The sequence below is a fragment of the Theropithecus gelada genome, chromosome 7a (assembly GCF_003255815.1).
Source record: "Theropithecus gelada isolate Dixy chromosome 7a, Tgel_1.0, whole genome shotgun sequence".
NCBI lineage: Eukaryota > Metazoa > Chordata > Mammalia > Primates > Cercopithecidae > Theropithecus > Theropithecus gelada.
Window position 1 is genome coordinate 17731463 of NC_037674.1, and position 18714 is coordinate 17750176.

General features: G+C 42.1%; 1 protein-coding gene across 1 annotated transcript in view; it reads left to right on the top strand.

Annotated features, from left to right (window-relative positions):
* GANC (glucosidase alpha, neutral C) overlaps window positions 1–18434 on the top strand; it is an 88434-nt gene extending 70000 nt beyond the window's left edge. Inside the window, exons 17-25 of the mRNA XM_025389686.1 lie at window positions 2463–2564; window positions 3721–3964; window positions 5078–5142; window positions 7461–7537; window positions 10152–10226; window positions 12495–12608; window positions 13807–13919; window positions 16089–16192; window positions 16796–18434. Coding sequence (XP_025245471.1) covers window positions 2463–2564; window positions 3721–3964; window positions 5078–5142; window positions 7461–7537; window positions 10152–10226; window positions 12495–12608; window positions 13807–13919; window positions 16089–16192; window positions 16796–16905 — 1004 coding nt within the window. The 3' untranslated portion in view covers window positions 16906–18434. The remainder of the gene's footprint in view (window positions 1–2462; window positions 2565–3720; window positions 3965–5077; window positions 5143–7460; window positions 7538–10151; window positions 10227–12494; window positions 12609–13806; window positions 13920–16088; window positions 16193–16795) is intronic.
* Window positions 18435–18714: the final 280 nt, after the last annotated feature.

The window sequence follows — 18714 nt, forward strand, 5'->3', positions numbered from 1 at the left end:
GCTAACCAGCAAGGTGAAAGATCTCTACAATGAAAACTACAAAATGCTGCTCAAAGAAATCAGATATGACACAAACAAATGGAAAAACATTCCATGCTCATGGATAGGAAGAATCAATATTGTTGAAATGGCCATACTGCCCAAAGCAATTGATAGATTCAGTGCTATTCCTGTCAAACTACCAATGACATTCTTCACAAAACTAGAAAAAAACTATTTTAAAATTCATATGGAACCAAAAAAAAAAAAAAAAAAAAAAAGCCTGAATAGCCAAGGCAATCCTAAGCAAAAAGAACAAAGCAGGAGGCAATATACTACCCAACCTCAAACTACTACAAGGCTGCAGTAACCAAAACAACATGATACTGGCACAAAAATAGGCGTATAGACCAATGGAAAAGAATAGAGAGCCCAGAAATAAGATTGCACACCTACAATCATCTGATCTTTGACAAAGCTACAAAAACAAGCAATGGGGAAAGGACTCACTCTTCAGTAAGTGGTGCTGGGACAACTGGCAAGCCATATACAGAAGATTGAAACTGCACTCCTTTCATATACCATATACAAAATTAACTCAAGATGGATTAAAGACTTAAAAGTAAAACCCAAAACTATATAAAAACCCTGGAAGACAACCTAAGCATTACCATTCTGGACATGGGAATAGGCAAAGATTTCATGATGAGGACACCAAAAACAATTGCAACAAAAGCAAAATTGACAAACAGGATCTAATTAAACTAAAGAGCTTCTGCAGAGCAAAAGAAACTATCAATAGAGTAAACAGACAATCTACAGAATGGGAGAAAATATTTACAAACTATGCATCTGACAAAGGTCTAATATCCAGCATCTATAAGGAACTTAAGCAAATTTACGAGAAAAAACAAACAGCCCCATTAAAAAGTGGGCAAAGAACATGAACAGACACTTTTCAAAAGAAGACATACATGTGGCCAACAAGCATATGAAAAAAAGCTCAACATCACTGATCAATAGAAAAAAGCATATCAAAACCACAATGAAATACCACCTCACACCATTCAGAATGGCTATTATTAAAAAGTGAAAAGGTAACAGATGCTGGCAAGGTTGCAGAGAAAGGAGAATGCTTATACACTGCTGGTAGGAGTGTAAAATAGTTCAACCATTGTGGAAAGGAGTGTGGTGTTTCCTCAGATAATTAAGAACAGAACTACCATTTGACCCAGCAATCCCATTACTAGGTATATACCTAAAGGAATACAAATCATTCTGTCATAAAGACACATGAGCGTGTCTGTTCACTGCAGCACTATTCACAATAGCAAAGACATGGAGTAAACTTAAATGCCTATCAGTGGTAAACTGGATAAAGAAAATGTGGTACATATACACCATGGACTACTATGCAGCCATAAAAAAGAATGGGCTATCTTGCCTGTGATCTAGTCTTTGATGTTTTTCTTTTTTATTAAATTTATTTATATATATGTGAATAAGATCATGCCCTTTGCAGGAACATAGGTGGAGTTGGAGGCCATTATCCTTAGCAAACTAATGCAGAAACAGAAAACCAAATACCACATGTTCTCACTTAGGAGTGGGAGCTAAATGATTAGAACACATGGACACATAGAGGGGAACAACAGACACTGGGGCCTGCCTGAGAATAGAGGGTGGGAAGAGGAAGAGGATCAGGAAAAATAACTAATGGGTATTAGGCTTAACATCAGGGTGACAAAATGACAAAATAATCTGTTTACCGACATAACACACCTGTGCATGTACCCCTGAACTTAAATTTTTTAAAAAATGAGCAAAAGATTTCTGTAGACACTTTACAAAAGAGGATACATGAAGAGGCTGGGCATGATGGCTCAGGCCTCTAGTTTTAGCACTTTGGGAAGCCAAGGCAGGTGGATCACTTGAGGCTAGGAGTTCGAGACCATCCTGGCCAACGTGGTGAAACCCCATCTCTGCTAAAAATACAAAATTTAGCCAGGCGTTATGGTGCACACTTGTAATCCCAGCTACTTGGGAGGCTGAGGCAGGAGACTCACTTGAACCCTGGGAGACAGAGGTTGCAGTGAGCAGAGATCACGGCACTGCACTCCAGCCTGGGCAAGTGAGAACATGACTCCATCTAAAAAAAACAAAAAACCCGTATGTATTATATGCAAGTTATATCTTAAAGTTGATTTTTCAAAGGGTTCCTCCTCTATCCGACCTAAACTATACTTCAAAAATAAGTGCAATTTCAGAATATTTTCCTAGAATGCTTGTTTTGTAGATTTTAATAACTTTTCACATTAGAAAATTGATAATTTTCATTGTAGAAAATTAGAAGTTATTTATTTTAAGGCAAGAAATCGGTTTTCCTTTTCATTAAGTTGTCTTTTACAAATAAGGAATCTACATAGGAAATTGAACGCATGGGTTGATTTGTGATTTTAATACATTGTTGCTTGTGACCAAAGGTGCTGTGTGGACAGGCGACAACACAGCAGAATGGAGCTACCTGAAAATTTCTATCCCGATGTTACTCACTCTCAGCATTACTGGGATCTCTTTTTGTGGAGGTAAGATGAGTCCTTTGAGGCTTGAAGTGCAAGAAAATAAAAAGTGAGGGTGTTTTCGTCAAAGCTGATTACAAATCCCTTCTCATTAGCTGTTGTGGGCAGACATAAACGTGGGAAAGAGAAACTGTGAGAAAGTGAAGAGGAGCGGATTAGAGGGGAGAGTGAAAGGCTTGCCTCAGAGCTATTTCTGTCTGGTCTGTGTTGAGGACATGAAATCAAGTTGTCGGAAAGGGAGCCAGAGCCATCTTCTTATCACTTCCTTCCTGGACAGTCTTGATAACTAAGTTTCTCTTCCTGACAGCTGTCTTTTCTTCTTGAAAGTGAGAAAAATAGAACTACAAGGAATTTAGAAAATCAGAAAGCCTTACAGAAATTCTTTTTACTCAGCAGATTTAAAATTCTGTGGCATATTTTAACTGTACTAAAACAAAAGATATGCTCTTGAGAAAGATAAACTTAGTTAAAATAAGATTTTCCGATGCACTGGCTTCCCTGCATCCTAAGAATTCTCTGTAGATGAGAGATCTCAATATGGAAGGGGCTCAAGATGGCTGCAGTTCCAGCTGCTCCTTGTTTCCTGTAGGAGTAGAAGCAAATTATTATCATTCTTTTGATGCATGTGTTTTTATTTCATTGGTCTATGTACAACACAAGGAATATATATGCTGCTCAGTGGCCCAGCATGGGATTCTATTCTGATAATCACAACCTCGACTTCTGATTATCTGCTTCTCTTCAGTTCTTTCTGTTTTTATCTTAGTTCAGCTGTTGCTTCCAAAGGAAATCAGTTGCCAACCACCCCCCTCCAACACACACACACACACACACACACACACACACACACATACACACAGAGTTATTTAATCAGGCAGACATTTTTCAGTGTCTGGGTTTTGGGGAACATACAGGAATATTGATCTTGAAATAAAGCTTCTGACCTTTTGACAAGAAAGTAATATTCTAAGAACCCATTGTCAGATCCCCAAACAGACTGAATTATGTAGTAAGGGTCACCTGTTTGAGGCCACGGCTTTATCCTGTCCTTTGGAGTGCATATACTCTGCTTTTCTCCTGTTGGTCTTCAAGACCTTAATTTCCCTGTGTGCATGATTTATTCAAAGCTTGGTTGCCTCACTTGGCCTTCTTTTGCTTCCAGCTGACATAGGCGGGTTCATTGGGAATCCAGAGACAGAGCTGCTAGTGCGTTGGTACCAGGCCGGAGCCTACCAGCCCTTCTTCCGTGGCCATGCCACCATGAACGCCAAGCGACGGGAGCCCTGGCTCTTTGGGAAGGAACACACCCAGCTCATCCGAGAAGCCATCAGAGAGCGCTATGGCCTCTTGCCATATTGGTATTCTCTGTTCTACCATGCACACGTGGCTTCCCAACCTGTCATGAGGTAAAAAGCTTCCTCCATTCAGGGACTCCAGCAACCAGTCTGTAATAGAAGATCTCAAGTCGTTAAAGAATGCAGTAATTATAGTGATTTCAAGAGAAAGGTGAAGAAATGCTACATACTTAATCAAATTTCAATAAGCTTATTGAGCAGCAGCAGTGAACAGGGTGCTGGCTGTTGGGGACACAGAAGATAAAAACTAGGTCTCCTGCTTTTTGATTAAAATGTGAATATTTGATAGGAGACAGAATAGAGATATTTCAGAGAAAATGGAAGTGGCTTTGTAGTAACATTCATTCAGTATTTAACCTATAAGTATCTTCTCATGAAGAATAACTTATTTTGCTAGTCTTAGGCTTGAATCATATGAAAAAGAGTCTGGGCTCTTTGGCATGTTCCCATTTCCTTTGAATAGTTATAAAACTGAAAATAGGCGAGGCGTGGTGGCTCACACCTGTAATCCCAGCACTTTAGGAGGCCAAGGTAGGAGGATTACCTGAGGTCAGGAGTTCGAGACCAGCCTGACCAACATGGTGAAACCCTGTCTCTAAAAATACAAAAATTGGGCCAGGCGCAGTGACTCAAGCCTGTAATCCCAGCACTTTAGGAGACTGAGACGGGCAGCTCACGAGGTCAGGAGCTCGAGACCATCCTGGCTAACATGGTGAAACCCTGTCTCTACTAAAAAAAAATTACAAAAAACTAGCCGGGCGAGGTGGCAGGCGCCTGTAGTCCCAGCTATTCGGGAGGCTGAGGCAGGAGAATGGTGTAAACCCGGGAGGCGGAGCTTGCAGTGAGCTGAGATCCGGCCACTGCACTCCAGCCTGGGCGACAGAGCGAGACTCCATCTCAAAAAAAAAAGAAAAAAAAATGCAAAAATTGGCCAGGCGTGGTGGTGTGTGCCTGTAATCCCAGCTACTTGGGAGGCCGAGGCAGGAGAATCGGTTGAACCCAAGAGGCAGAGACTGCAGTGAGCCAGGATAGCACCACTGCATTCCAGCCTGGGCAACAGAGCAAGATCCATCTCAAAAAAAAAAAAAAACCACTAAAAATATAAGTGATTGATTGCAATAAGATGTCTATAATGGTAAAACAATACTTTTTTTCTTTCCCCAGGCCTCTGTGGGTGGAGTTCCCAGATGAACTAAAGACTTTTGATATGGAAGATGAATACATGCTGGGTGAGCATTTCTGGGTTTTTTTGTTGTTGTTTTTTTGTTTTTTTTGAGACAGAGTCTCACTCTGTCACCCAGGCTAGAGTGCAGTGGTGCAATCTCAGCTCACTGCAACCTCCACCTCCCGGTTGCAAGCAATTCTCTGCCTCAGCCTCCTGAGCAGCTGAGATTACAGGTGCCTGCCACCATGCCTGGCTAATTTTTGTATTTTTAGTAGAGACAGGGTTTCATCATCTTGGCTGGGTGGTCTTAAACTCCTGACCTCATGATCCACCTACTTTGGCCTCCCAAAGTGTTGGGATTACAGGCGTGAGCCACTGTGCCTGGCCAAGCATTTATTGGTTAATTATAGTCATTTTAAAAAGTGTAATTATGTTTTTATTATATTTTCTAATATAAGAGCCCTAAAAAAAAATCCTAATTCCAAGAAAGCCAAAAAATAAAAATAAAGGAAATTCCTTCACCAAGATTTCTAATGCATTATTAGTAGGATCATACCTCCATTCTGTTGTGATGTAGCATTTCTCATAAATTGTTCTTGCTGACTTATTTGGTGGATGTCTTTTAGGATTCTTGTTCTGGGTTCACTCTTCTAATCCTGTGAGATCACTTTAGGGAAGGGAAGTAGAAAAAAACAGCCCGGGTGGTGATAGGAAAGAACCAGAAGAGCTTATTTCATATGCAATAATAGGATTTTTTTTGGTTGACCTCTTCTTTAAGAAAGATTAACTATCAAATCCAGAACATAGAATTTTATCAGCTTAGTAACAGGGCTCAAGAAGCCAGGCTAAATATACTGTTCCCCAAAGGGTGAATCTCATTTCTGGGTTCTTTTTTTTTTTTGAGATGGAGCCTCACTCTGTTACCCAGGCTGGAGTGCAGTAGTGTAATCTCAACTCACTGCAACCTCTGCCTCCCGGGCTCAAGCAATCCTCCCACCTCAGCCTGCTGAGTAGGTGGGACCACAGGCATGCACCACTATGTCTGGCTAATTTTTTTCTATTTTTAGTAGAGATGGGGTTTCGTCTTGCTGCCCAGGCTGATCTCGAACTCCTGACCTCAGGTGATCCAGCCACCTTGGCCTTCCAAAGTGTTGGAATTACAGGCGTGAGCCACCACGGCCAGCCCCATTTCTGAGTTATTTAAGTCTCCACTCATCATTAGGTCTCAGTTTAATCGTCACTGCCTTGGAGACACTTCCTTGACCACTTCTTGTTTCCTTATACCTAATTCTACCTAGTAAAAATCAGCCCCTCTTATTATGTAACTTTCATTCCATTTTGTAATTTTGCCTCTTTTGGTATTTGTCTTAATTCTAATTCATTTGTAATTATTTTTTACTATTTGTTTTCACTAACTGTAAACTTCACAAGGTCAGGAGCCACGCTTGTCTTATCGGCCACTACATCCCAGAGCCTCGCATGGTGCCCAGCATGCAGTAGGCACTCAAAAGAACTATTTATTGAATAAAAGAACAAATTAGTAAGTGGGTAAATTTTACATATGTGTTGTACCAAGGTCAAAGCAAATTTAATAATCCAGATTGCCTTTAAGAAAACCAGAGGCCAGGCATGGTGGCTCATGCCTGTAATCCCAACACTGCAGGAGGCCGAGTGTGAGATCGCTTAAATTGAGGAGTTTGAGATTAGCATTAGCCTGGGCAATATAGCAAGACCCTGTCTCTACAAAAAATTTAAAAATTAGCTGGGCACGGTGGGTGTGTACCTGTAGTCCTGTCTACTCAGAGGCTGAGGCTGGAGGATTACATGAGCATAGGAGTTAAAGGTTGCAATAAGCTGTGATTACACTGCTGCACTCCTGCTTGGGGAACAGAGTGAGACCCCATCTCCTGTCTCTAAAAAAAAAAAGAAAGAAAAAGAAAACTACAGCCTCTCTGATGATAACCGTCCAAGCAAGAGGTGCTGAGCATCCACGCTGACCACACTTCTGGATAATAGTTGTGGGCTTCCCATCATCAGTGTCACTCACAGCAAATGGTGAAGCACTTGGAAAGGAGCAATGGTGCTTTGACTACTGACACACTAGCATTTAGACAAAAAATGAGACCGATGGACTGTGTCAGAGTCCCTTTCTATAATCGCAGTATACCCAAAGTGCATTAATGACAAGTGATGACCTTTTTGAGCTCACCTCTTTGAGCACCTGTCCTCTTTCTATCAGTGCATCTCTCTGACAAATCACTGGTTCAACTCTCCGAAGTTCACAGTTGGGAGGTCTGTAACCCCATGATAGCTAGCACTCAATTAAAGAGAAAGGAGATTTTTAGACCTCTTATAATGATACTCAACTTTATTTCCTCTTAGGGAGTGCATTATTGGTTCATCCAGTCACAGAACCAAAAGCCACCACAGTTGATGTGTTTCTTCCAGGATCAAATGAGGTAAGAGTAATAACAAACAGCCACAAATCTGATACGTCTCGTATCTCTCATCCCTTCTTTTCTTTTAGGAAAGAGATTTCTTCTTCATGTGTTTGTGAACATACCCCAAATGACTATAGAAATTAATGATTATAGTAAGTCATGACCACAGTCCTCAGAGGTCAAAACACTTAGCGGAGGAGAGAAGGGAGAAAGCTGAATTGGTGAGGATTCCGAGGAGGATCAGAGTGATTTTTAATCTTCACACTTTGACTAGTAAAAGTGAGTCCTGATAAACACACCGAGACTTGGGGTAGGAAGAAATCTTCAGCAAACTCTGGGGGAAAGCAAGTATGAAGTGACTTTGCTCTTTGGTCTAGCTCTATCTGAAACCTGAGTTTTGGGTACCAAAAGCTGGTCTCAATACACTCACCGAAGTGGGCAAAAAGTAACAGTAGTGACTCCTCTCCCAGATTCCTCTGCTCTTTTATTATTGTCACTAATTACTGTCCCAGGTATAAAATATCATCCTGGACCTGCTGCAGCCCAGGGCACTGAACCCACGCAGGGCACAGGGGAGAGGAGGGAATACCGTTGGTCTGCAGGCGGAGAGCCATGGGTAATAAGAGCAGCCTCTAGAGACAGGCCACAGATAAATCCAGAGGGGCCAGGAGAAGAACTGGAGCAAAACTCAGGGCACCACACTAAGGGAAGAGGGTGTGGAAGGGAGAGTAGGAAGGAGACAGACCCTACAGAGCGTCCTTGAGCACTGGAGCATGCCACAGGGTTCAGCAGGCAGGGAAAGAGCCACGCAGGTATGGAGCTGATATGGGACTGCCAGGCCACATAGTCATGGACTGTAAAGGCAAGTGGCAAGGTAGCTGAGCCAGGCCACACTTGCTGCTCAGTGCTGTTAGGCTCTGGGCTGGCAACCCCATGAAACCACATCTAGTGCCGTCCTCTCCCTCAATCTAGCTTTACGTGTGTGGTTGTTCTTTTAGTTTCTTAAGGCTTCTATAACAAGTAACTACAAACCTAGTGGCTTAAAACAACGAAACTTTATTCTCTCACAGTTCTGGAGGCTTGAAATCTGAAATCAAGGTGTTGTCAGGGTCGGTTTCTTCTGGAGGCTCTGAGGGAGAATCTGTTCATGCCTCCCTCCTGGCTTCTGGAGGTTGCCAGCAACCCTGGCCTTCCTTGGTTTGTAGCCACATCACTTCCTTGGTTTGTAGCCACATCTCGCCTATCTTCATGTTGCCTTTTCCTCCGTGTGTCTCTGTCTGTCTCTTATAAGGACACTTGTGGTCACATTGAAGGCCCACCTGGATAATCTGGGATAACCTCCTTGTCTCGGGATCTTTAACTTAATCAAACCTGTGACCATAGAAGGTAATATTCATTCCTTCCAGGGATTGTGACTTGAATACATCTTTTTGAGGGGGGACCGTTCCACCTACTATGCTTGTCATTATTGACAGAACAATAACCAGGCTTCTCTCCAGAATGTTCATGAACTATGGTCTGTCCTCTTGGTTTCTCCAGTTATTTGGAGTTCTGAAGATGAGGGCTCTTTACTAAGGTTCCCCTGCCAAGTAGAAACCTGAGGAAAAGGTTAAATGCAACAACTGCTGAATAAATGCCCTACCAGATACTTCTGCTGAGAGTTTCTCAAGTTGATTCCAGCAAAGTGGTGGGTTCCCATTAAGAGGAACTGGCTCCCTTTCTGACTTAGTCACAGAGTTTTACTCATAATCTATCATCATTCCAAACACGTTGTTGTGAGTGTGTATTATGTTCCTTCAGCACTATTTCCTGGACTGTTGTGTGATTGTTTCTCTGCTTCACAAACCTGCCATATAAAGGATGTGGTAATCCCAGGAGGTGAACTTGCAAAATAGACTCCAGGGCTGCCAGGAAGCGTTCTGAGCTAGAAGAAAGAAAAAGGTGTTTGTTTTCATTGTGCTTCTGATGATATCTTAAGAATTTATCCCATCAAATTACTTATTTGAGACCTTATTGGTACTTCAGCAACTAAACCCCCTTGATAGATAAGAACCTTATCCTTGAATTATGCTTTGTTTAAAAAAAAAAAAAAAAAGATACTATAGTAGTAATTCAAGTTTCCATTTGTTTTCCTCCCAGGAAGGAGGAGGAAGCATTTCCTTATGCTTCCTTTTCTCCTGCCTCTTTTGTAATTTATTTGCCTGCAATGTGTTTGTCTTCTTTGCTGTTCTTTTTCTTTTCTCCGTCACCTCTTTCACTACTAGAAGCATTCAGTTTTTATAAGCCAAGTGGACTATAAGATCCATGAGGACAGGAACTATGCCTTTTCTGTTCAGTCATATATACTCAGCACCTGGCACAGTCCTGGGCACATGGTAGATTGTTCAATAGGTAGCTTTTGGATGAATAGAAAACAAATGGCCTTTTAGTTAAATTAATCAGCCATAGTCCTCTGGGATCTTCTTAAAAGCACATGTTCTTCCTAACTTCTACCCAATATATTTTTAAAGTTATACTTATTTTAACTTTCTGTCTATTTGAAATCCAGGTAAGTGGATATTTTGCTGAATAATGAAATGGTGAACAGAATTGCTCATGTACTTTTTTTTCACTGGACTCCATTACTTTCTAGGTCTGGTATGACTATAAGACATTTGCTCATTGGGAAGGAGGGTGTACTGTAAAGATCCCAGTAGCCTTGGACACTGTAAGTTATTTTCAGACTACTATTTTTACCTATCGTGCTCTATTGGTCGGCTAGGGCTGCCATGACAAAATACCATAGACTGGGTGGTTTTACACAACAGAAACTTATTTTCTTGAAGTTTTGGAGGCTGGAAGTCCCAGATCAAGGCGCTAGCTGATTCTGTTCCTGGTGAGGGACCTTTTCCTGGCCTGTAGACTGCTACCTTCTTGCTGTGCCTACATATGGCAGAGAGAGATAAACAGAGGGTGCTGTCTCAGTTCTCTTCTTACAAGGATACTGTTCCTATCGTTTCAGGACCCCATCCTTATAACCACATTTTTAACTTTAGTTAACTCCGTAAAGGCCCAATGTCCAAATATCTTGGGCTTAGGGATTCAGCATATGAATTTGGGGGAGATACAAACATTCAGTCCATAATAGGTTCCTCTCTAAAAAGAACCAAGGATGTTAGTGTTTTACACAATAGCACATACGCATAGAGACAGAAGGTAGGTCCGGGGGTGCCTAGTGCTGGGGCAGAGGAGGGTTGAGGAGTCATGAGGAATTACTGTTAACTGGTTCAGGGTTTCTTTTTGGGGTGATGAAAATGCTTTAAAATTGATTGTAGTGATGGTTGCCTGACTCTTAATATGCTGAAAACTGTTTAATTGTACACTTTAAATTGGTGAGTTGTATGGCATGTGAATTCTATCAAAGCTGTAAAACGTGAGAAAAAAAAGAGTTAAGAATCACATCTACTCAGATTTCACAGATTGAGACGTCAGAGACAAACATAGCTCTTCCCCGTATGTTTACATTTGTGTGTCTAAGAAGAACAAAAACACTGAAAACAGAGAAAACACGGTAGTCACTATCCGTGCTGTCTGGAATGTCATTCTGCAGGACTAAGGCAAAAAACAGGAACTTTCAGTTGTAATCCTGGGCCCAGGGGAAGACATCAGTTATGATGTTAAAATCAAAGTGGTCCATCCAGGCTATCTTGAGTTTCTAAAGGGAACTTTCTTTCTACACTTGAATTGCAACCACTGCCACACTACCACAGCCCTAAGTAGTGTAAAGATTGATAAGTAAATACTGATATTATTTTGTAAACCATCAGCAGAAATATGAACCCCATTATTTAAAAAAATAGTTTCAGATGTCAACTTTCAGATCTAGAAGAGAACTTAACAATCATCTACTCTAATCCCTCACACAGGTAAAAAACCCTGAGATTCAGAGAAGTTACATTATTTGTCCAGGAACACAGCAGACTTGTGGCAGAACTGAAACAAGCCCCCAGGTGCATTCCCTTGGGCTGGACTCCCGTTCTAGAACCCATTTCACTCTAACTTATGGCCTTGTTCTTTGAAAAAAAAAGAAGAAGAGAGAGATTGGCCAATGAGGGAGGGGCATGTGTGGGGAGATGGAAATGCTTTACTTCTCGCTGCCAAGGCAAGTTAAGTAGAGGTAGGACATCTGAACTACTGGGTCCTCAGCCTCAACTTCACGTATGTTCTTGTACTCTCCTGCGTGCTCATTCTTGAGTCAGAGCAAAGCAGAAGCCCTCCTGTGACACAGGCAGCTTCCTTACAGGAGGCAGGAGACCTACCCAGGCAGTGCTGCCTGGAGTGCCATTCCAGAAGACTCATAGGTATGGGCCTGTTGTTAGGGTCTCTTAAAGTACCCTTGGTGGTCTCTAATGTAACAGCAGCAGTTTCACAGATTTACCTTCAGAATTGAGTCAGTCATCCAGGTGATCCATAGAAACAGGGAGCAAGAGGGGACAGGCTGCAGTGAGTGAGGACAAAAGTCATCTGCCCAAACCAAGAAACCACCATCGGTTATACACACACATACACAGACTTCTGGGCCCACTCACACAGACAGAAAACTTCAGTCGTTAGCAGGGCTCTAGAAATAAGCATGTATATACTACACTGATAGGAAAATTTAAAATACAAAATAGGAAAGGCCACTTATAGGATGGGCAGAAAAGAATTCATCACTTAAGAGGAAAAAACAGCAAAGACAGATATAGATAACAAACCAATGAAGGGCGGGAAGTTTCCCTAATAATTAAAAAATGGACCATTCTTCAGCATTAGAGCTCTTTTCCTTTCAATGCCAGGACCCCCATATTTGCCATCTCTGTGCCCCAAAATTTATTTTGCCTATGAATCCGCACTTGAAAAGAGTGTGAATCTTATAAAATGAAATATTTTAAAATTCTACCCTGAAATGTTCTTATATGAATACTGCTTCCCTGAGCGTGCTGCTCTGTTACAGATTCCAGTGTTTCAGCGAGGTGGAAGTGTGGTACCAATAAAGACAACTGTAGGAAAATCCACAGGCTGGATGACTGAATCCTCCTATGGACTCCGGGTTGCTCTAAGCACTAAGGTATTTGGTAAATCTGTTACCCATTTTGTTTCTACTCTCTCTTTACAGTGTTAGCCTTTTGAGTGTGTGACACTACTTAAAAGTGATGAGCTCCGTCTGTGAGATAGGCGCTCCTGACATTTATCTAGAAATCAAGGTTTGAATCATTTCCGAATCATTGTTCACTTATCTGCCTTCCCTGGAATTGTTCTTAAGGGAACTCTTGAACTAGGAATAACAGAAATGTTCCTCTTGGGCACTGTGATTGTTGGTGCTCTTCAACTTGACATTGATTACTACTGGAATGAATGCTTTTCGAGCCATAGACAGCCTTCCCACATGGATTAGCCCTGAAACCCAGTCTCCCATAAAATGGTACCCATGTCTATGCACCATTTCAGAGATCCCAATCCCAACCAGTGATTTCTCATCAGGCAGCCCCAACAACTAAAATCCCGTGGGCAAAGCCTGGGAAGACCCAGAAATGATGTGTCCTTTTGAGAAGATTTTTTGAGCCTATTGAGGCCTGTAGCAGATTCCTCTCCTGTCCATTTGTTCAAACATAGTACAGGGCCAAACACACACCAACTCTTACGCTTACTATATTAATACTTACTTGCATTGATATCAGTATTATAAAATGATTCAGTTATAGGGGTTTTTTCCCCATCTTTTTCACTTAGGCATGTCTTTTTGGGCCAAACTATGGGCCCCAGACCCATGCGAGGCCCCAGAATAAATGCAAAAGACTAGTGATGCATAGCATATCAAGTATTGTCAATAATAGTAAACTGCCATGTACTCCACGTGAAAAAGGAACCAGGATACCATTCTCTAAGTGGAGGGCCTTCTAAAGATAGTGGATCTCATCTATTATATATTAATTTTTTTTAACATCAGTATTATTCAATGAACTTTCTTGACCTTGTTGTCACATTCTGGTGGAGTATTTTCAGGGAATCCACTTACACCATTGAACATACTTCGTAGTTTAAATTCTTTCAACAAAGCCTAACTCTTTGTGTTCTTCTTATGTGACTTTCCTATTGTTTTACTATCTACTCGGGAGTGATTGGTTATTGAATATGTTAGGTATTTGTACGGCTATTTTATATAGCTTGAATTTTTCACAAACTTTTAATTCTATTGTTACCCTTTAGGAGCTTTTCCTGTAAACCTATCATATAAGTACATTCTGTCTCTGTGATTCATTCTCCAGGGTTCTTCAGTGGGTGAGTTGTATCTTGATGATGGCCATTCATTCCAATACCTCCACCAGAAGCAATTTTTGCACAGGAAGTTTTCATTCTGTTCCAGCGTTTTGATCAATAGGTAATGGCAGCTAAAGAAACTGTTTGTTTTCTTAAGTAAATCACACTGTCCGTTCGGCATCCTCAAGTGCACAGGTATGTTTTAAGGTACATTTTTTTTTTTTTTTAATTGAGATGGAGTCTTGCTCTGTCGCCCAGGCTGGAGTGCAGTGGCGCAATCTCGGCTCACGGCAAGCTCCGCCTCGTGGGTTTACGCCATTCTCCTGCCTCAGCCTTGTAAGTAGCTGGGACTACAGGCGCCCACCACCACGCCTGGCTAATTTTTTTGTATTTTTTTTAGTGGAGACAGGGTTTCACTGTGTTAGCCAGGATGAACTCAATCTCCTGACCTCGTGATCCACCCGCCTCGGCCTCCCAAAGTGCTGGGATTACAGGTGTGAGCCACCGCACCCAGCCATTTTAAGGTACTATTTAAGAAATGAATGGTGAAGGTCATTTCTGGAGTATTTTTCTTTTTCTTTTCTTTTCTTTTTTTTTTTTGAGACTGAGTCTCACTCACTCTGTTGCTCAGGCTAGAGTGCAGTGGTGTGATCTTGGCTCACTGCAACCTCCACCTCCCAGGTTCAAGCGATTCTCCTGCCTCAACCTCCCAAGTAGCTGGAAGTACAGTCACGCACCAGCACACCTGGCTAATTTTTGTATTTTTAGTAGAGACAGGGTTTCACTATGTTAGCTAGACTGTTCTCGAACTCCTAACCTCAGGTGATCCACCCACCTCAGCCTCCCAGAGTGCTGGGATTACGGATGTGAGCCACCGTGCCCAGCCCATTTCTGGAATATTTTTCAACTACTCTACCATGAATGATCCTCCCTTATTGTCTCTACCTTCCTTTCCCCGACTTTCTGTTTTTTTTTTTTTTTTGGTTGTTTTTTTTTTTTCAGATGGAGTTTCGCTCTTGTTGCCCAGGCTGGAGAGCAGTGGCACAACCTCGACTCACTGCAACCTCCGCCTCCCAGGTTCAAGCGATTCTCCTGCCTCAGCCTCCTGAGTAGCTGAGATTATAGGCATGTGCCACCACGCCCGGCTAATTTTGTATTTTTAGTAGAGACAGGGTTTTTCCATTTGGTCAGGCTGGTCTCGAACTCCCGACCTCAGGTGATCTGCCCGCTTCGGCCTCCCAAAGTGCTGAGATTACAGGTATGAGCCACTGCGCCCAGCCCCCTGACTTTCTAAAAAATAAAAAAGGACTTAATTTAAGCTCCCACTAATTCCATTCATTCATCCATTCACCAATTCACTAAGTATATGATTTATTACAATTTGATTATCCAAGTCACATGTGTAACTTTTGTGTTCTTCAGTGATTTTCCTTCAAATAACTTGTTAAAGAAAGCCTGATTTGGCCACCAGTTAACTCTTCCTTGATACACACAGTCGTCTTTTTTTTTTTTTTTTGGAGACAGAGTTTCACTCTTGTTGCCCAGGCTGGAGTGCAGTGGCTCAATCTCGGCTCACTGCAACCTCTGCCTCCTGGGTTCAAGCAATTCTCCTGCCTCAGCCTCCCGAGTAGCTGGGATTACAGATGCCCACCACCACGCCTGGCTAATTTTTTGTATTTTTTAGTAGAGATGGGATTTTGTCACATTGAGCAGGCTGGTCTTGATCTCCTGACCTCAGGTGATCCACCCACCTTGGCCTCCTAAAGTGCTGGGATTACAGGTGTGAGCCACCATGCCCGGCCGAGTCATCTTTTTTTTTTTTTCTTTTTTTTTTTTTTGAGACAGAGTCTTACTTTATCACCCAGGCTGGAGTACAGTGGTGTGATCTCAGTTCACTGCAACCTCCACCTCCCAGGTTCAGGGGTTTCTCATGTCTCAGCCTCCCAAGTAGCTGGGACTACAGGTACGTACCACCACTCCTGGCTAATTTTTGTATTTTTCGTGGAGACAGGATTTTGCCATGTTGCCCAGGCTGGTCTTGAACTCCTGGCCTCAAGTGATCTGCCCACCTCTGCCTCCCAATGTGCTGGGATTACAGGCATGAGCCACTGTGCCTGGCTCTTTGCTTATCTTCTTTTATTATCTCTTCATCCTGATAAATATGACTCTTATATGGATTATGCCTCCAAGGGACAGATGAGAGAGGAACTCACAAGGCTGGAGATGTTGAGCTGGTGGCCACTTCAAACCCCCATCACTCTCCTTTTAATACTGTTTGTATCTATTCCAGTTCTGCCGACCAGAGAGGTCATTATCCCAGCAAGTGTGTGGTGGAGCAGATCTTGGTCTTAGGCCTCAGGAAGGAGCCATCTTTTGTGACTACCCACTCATCTGGTGAGAAAGCAGTCCATTCTTACCTCACCATTTCTTTTTATAAGCAAGTATCTGCAGTGAGGAGATGGTTAGTCCCCACACTGACATAATATGCTCAGCCTGAGTGGACTGTGTGCTTTCAGGTAGAGGTGAAATCTACTAGTTTCTAGAATAAATGAGGCCATCTTGCTTCTCTTCATGAATTGATCTTTCTCCTCACTTTTAGTGATTTTCTAAGGAAACTTATTTGGGGCTTGAGATAATATCATGGCTTCTCTGAATATTTGTTTAAACTGTAGCTGCCTGAAGACTTGGAGAATCCTATCCATGTGTTTGGAGTTTATGAAAGGGCAGGATGGGGCTTATATCCTTTCTTGCTTCCCAAAGTTCTTGGACAAATTTATTTGTTCCTTATGGTTTCTTTTCAACCAGTCTTGAGGTCAAAACAATGAAGTTTTCCATGTTTCTAAAACTTCATGGAAGCTCATGGGTAAAAGTGCTATTAATTTGGAGTGGGGTATAAGGTTTTATGATAGAGTGAGAAAACATTTCAGATTTGAAGAAAAGATTTTTCCCTTCTAGAGATGCATCAAAATTTCCCTCTTTTATTGTCTTGCTATTTAGATGGTAAAGATCAGCCTGTGGCTTTTACGTATTGTGCCAAAACGTCCAGCCTGAGCCTGGAGAAGCTCTCGCTCAACATTGCCACTGACTGGGAGGTCCGCATCATATGACAAAGAACTGCCCCTGGTGATGTGAGCAGGGACCTGCCAGTCCCTTTCAACCTTCCCCTCGCCTTTTTTGAGATTTGTGCAGCAATCTACTTTGCCTTTCCTGAGTCAAAATAATCTTTCATTCGTCACCATTATACTAATGAACAATAGATTTCATGTTTTAAATTTTCAGATTTGACATGTTAAGATGTACTAGCAATATTCCTTGTGTCAAACATCCCCTTTTCTCCCGGATACATAGCCCTGAGACATTTATAGTGTTCAAGAGTCTTCTGTTGCTTGCATTGCTTGAGCAAGGCTGCATGGTTCTGTTTTAATGTGGGCCAAGCCTACCTGGGCAGCCCCTTTGCCAGGGCTTGCCTCGGGCCATGCAGTGTTGGCGTTGTGGCTGCAGCAACTGAGTTGCTCAAGGCCAGTCTCCAAGTGGACAGCAGCCTCTGATAGTCCCCACAGTTATCTTCCACCCACATGGACTGGGCAAAGCAGCCCTCTTCTGTGTGCACTGCATACGCTGCAGCAGTGGGAGTTATTCTCCCCTAGAGATCCACTTGGCAGCACGAAGGATTCTTTTCTCTTTCGTGCTTCTCAGGCTCAGTAGTTTCTAATTAATCTTAAAATCCATGTCTTTTAAATTGTTTTTTAATTAAGTGCTGTCTGCTAACCAAAGAATATTTGTAACGTGAGTAAGCTATGATTAATAACAACGAAATGAATACCCATGTACCCACCACTGGATTTCCGAAGTAGAACTCATGACTGGGACTAGGATGAGGCAAGGGAGGCCCTGGCCTTGGGCACAAAATGTAAGGGATGCCAAAAAATACAGTAATCAAAATAAGTAATATTTCAATCCACTATTTTTAAAAATCAGAATTAATGCAAAAAAAAAAAAAACCATGATGAACAAAATATCAAAATTTAAAATAAAGACAGGATTAGTATTACTGGGTTTTCCTTTTGTCCCAGGCTCTAATGTGGCTTGGCATGGAGCAGAACATTACAATATACCAGTCGCATCATAATGCCCAAGGCTCTGCAGACCCCAGTGGCTCCCTGCTGCCTGCCTCAGCATCTGTTTTGGCAGCCTCAACTCCCCAGCACTCCTCAGCACACACCTCTTCTTATCAGGCTTCCTCCCCTTAGCAACTTGCCAGTGGCCACCTCTGTGCCTTCTCATCCCTGGGCACCAATATCCTCCTGCCCTTACCATCCTTCCAGGCCCAACTCAAATCCCACTTTCCCATTAAGCCTAACTACGCGAACACCCCTACCCCCATACCCATTAGCAGTGATTTTGCCCTTCCCTGTAATGCTATCCCACTTATAACTGTGCTCTACTTACCATTCTCAGGGATCATACCTTAATGTTTTCAGTGTGTCTCTGTTCTCACTAGATTGTATGTTCCTCAAGAGCATGTTCTATTTCTCTTCTATCTGACACAGCACTATTATACCTGACTTTCAGTAACTGTTAGCTGTGATTGGTTAGCTGGTGGATTTAATTGATTAAAAAATTACATTTGAATGTATTTCCATCTCATTTACTTTTCTGATACAAGATTCTTCCCAAAGGCAGTCAGCATTGTACATTTGTATAAGTTGAGATTTGAGCTCTGCACCATATGTAAGCTCACAGAGACCTGCACAGATTCTTTGCTCCTATTTCTGTAAGTTTTGCAGTTGAGAAGAAAAGAGCAACCTTATATTAGCTGAAGCCACGGTTCCTATCTTCAAATTTCCCTTGCCAACCTAAACTAAAACTTAGCCAGAAGACTGGGTGCTCCTCCCTAATATAAATGATAGTTTTTA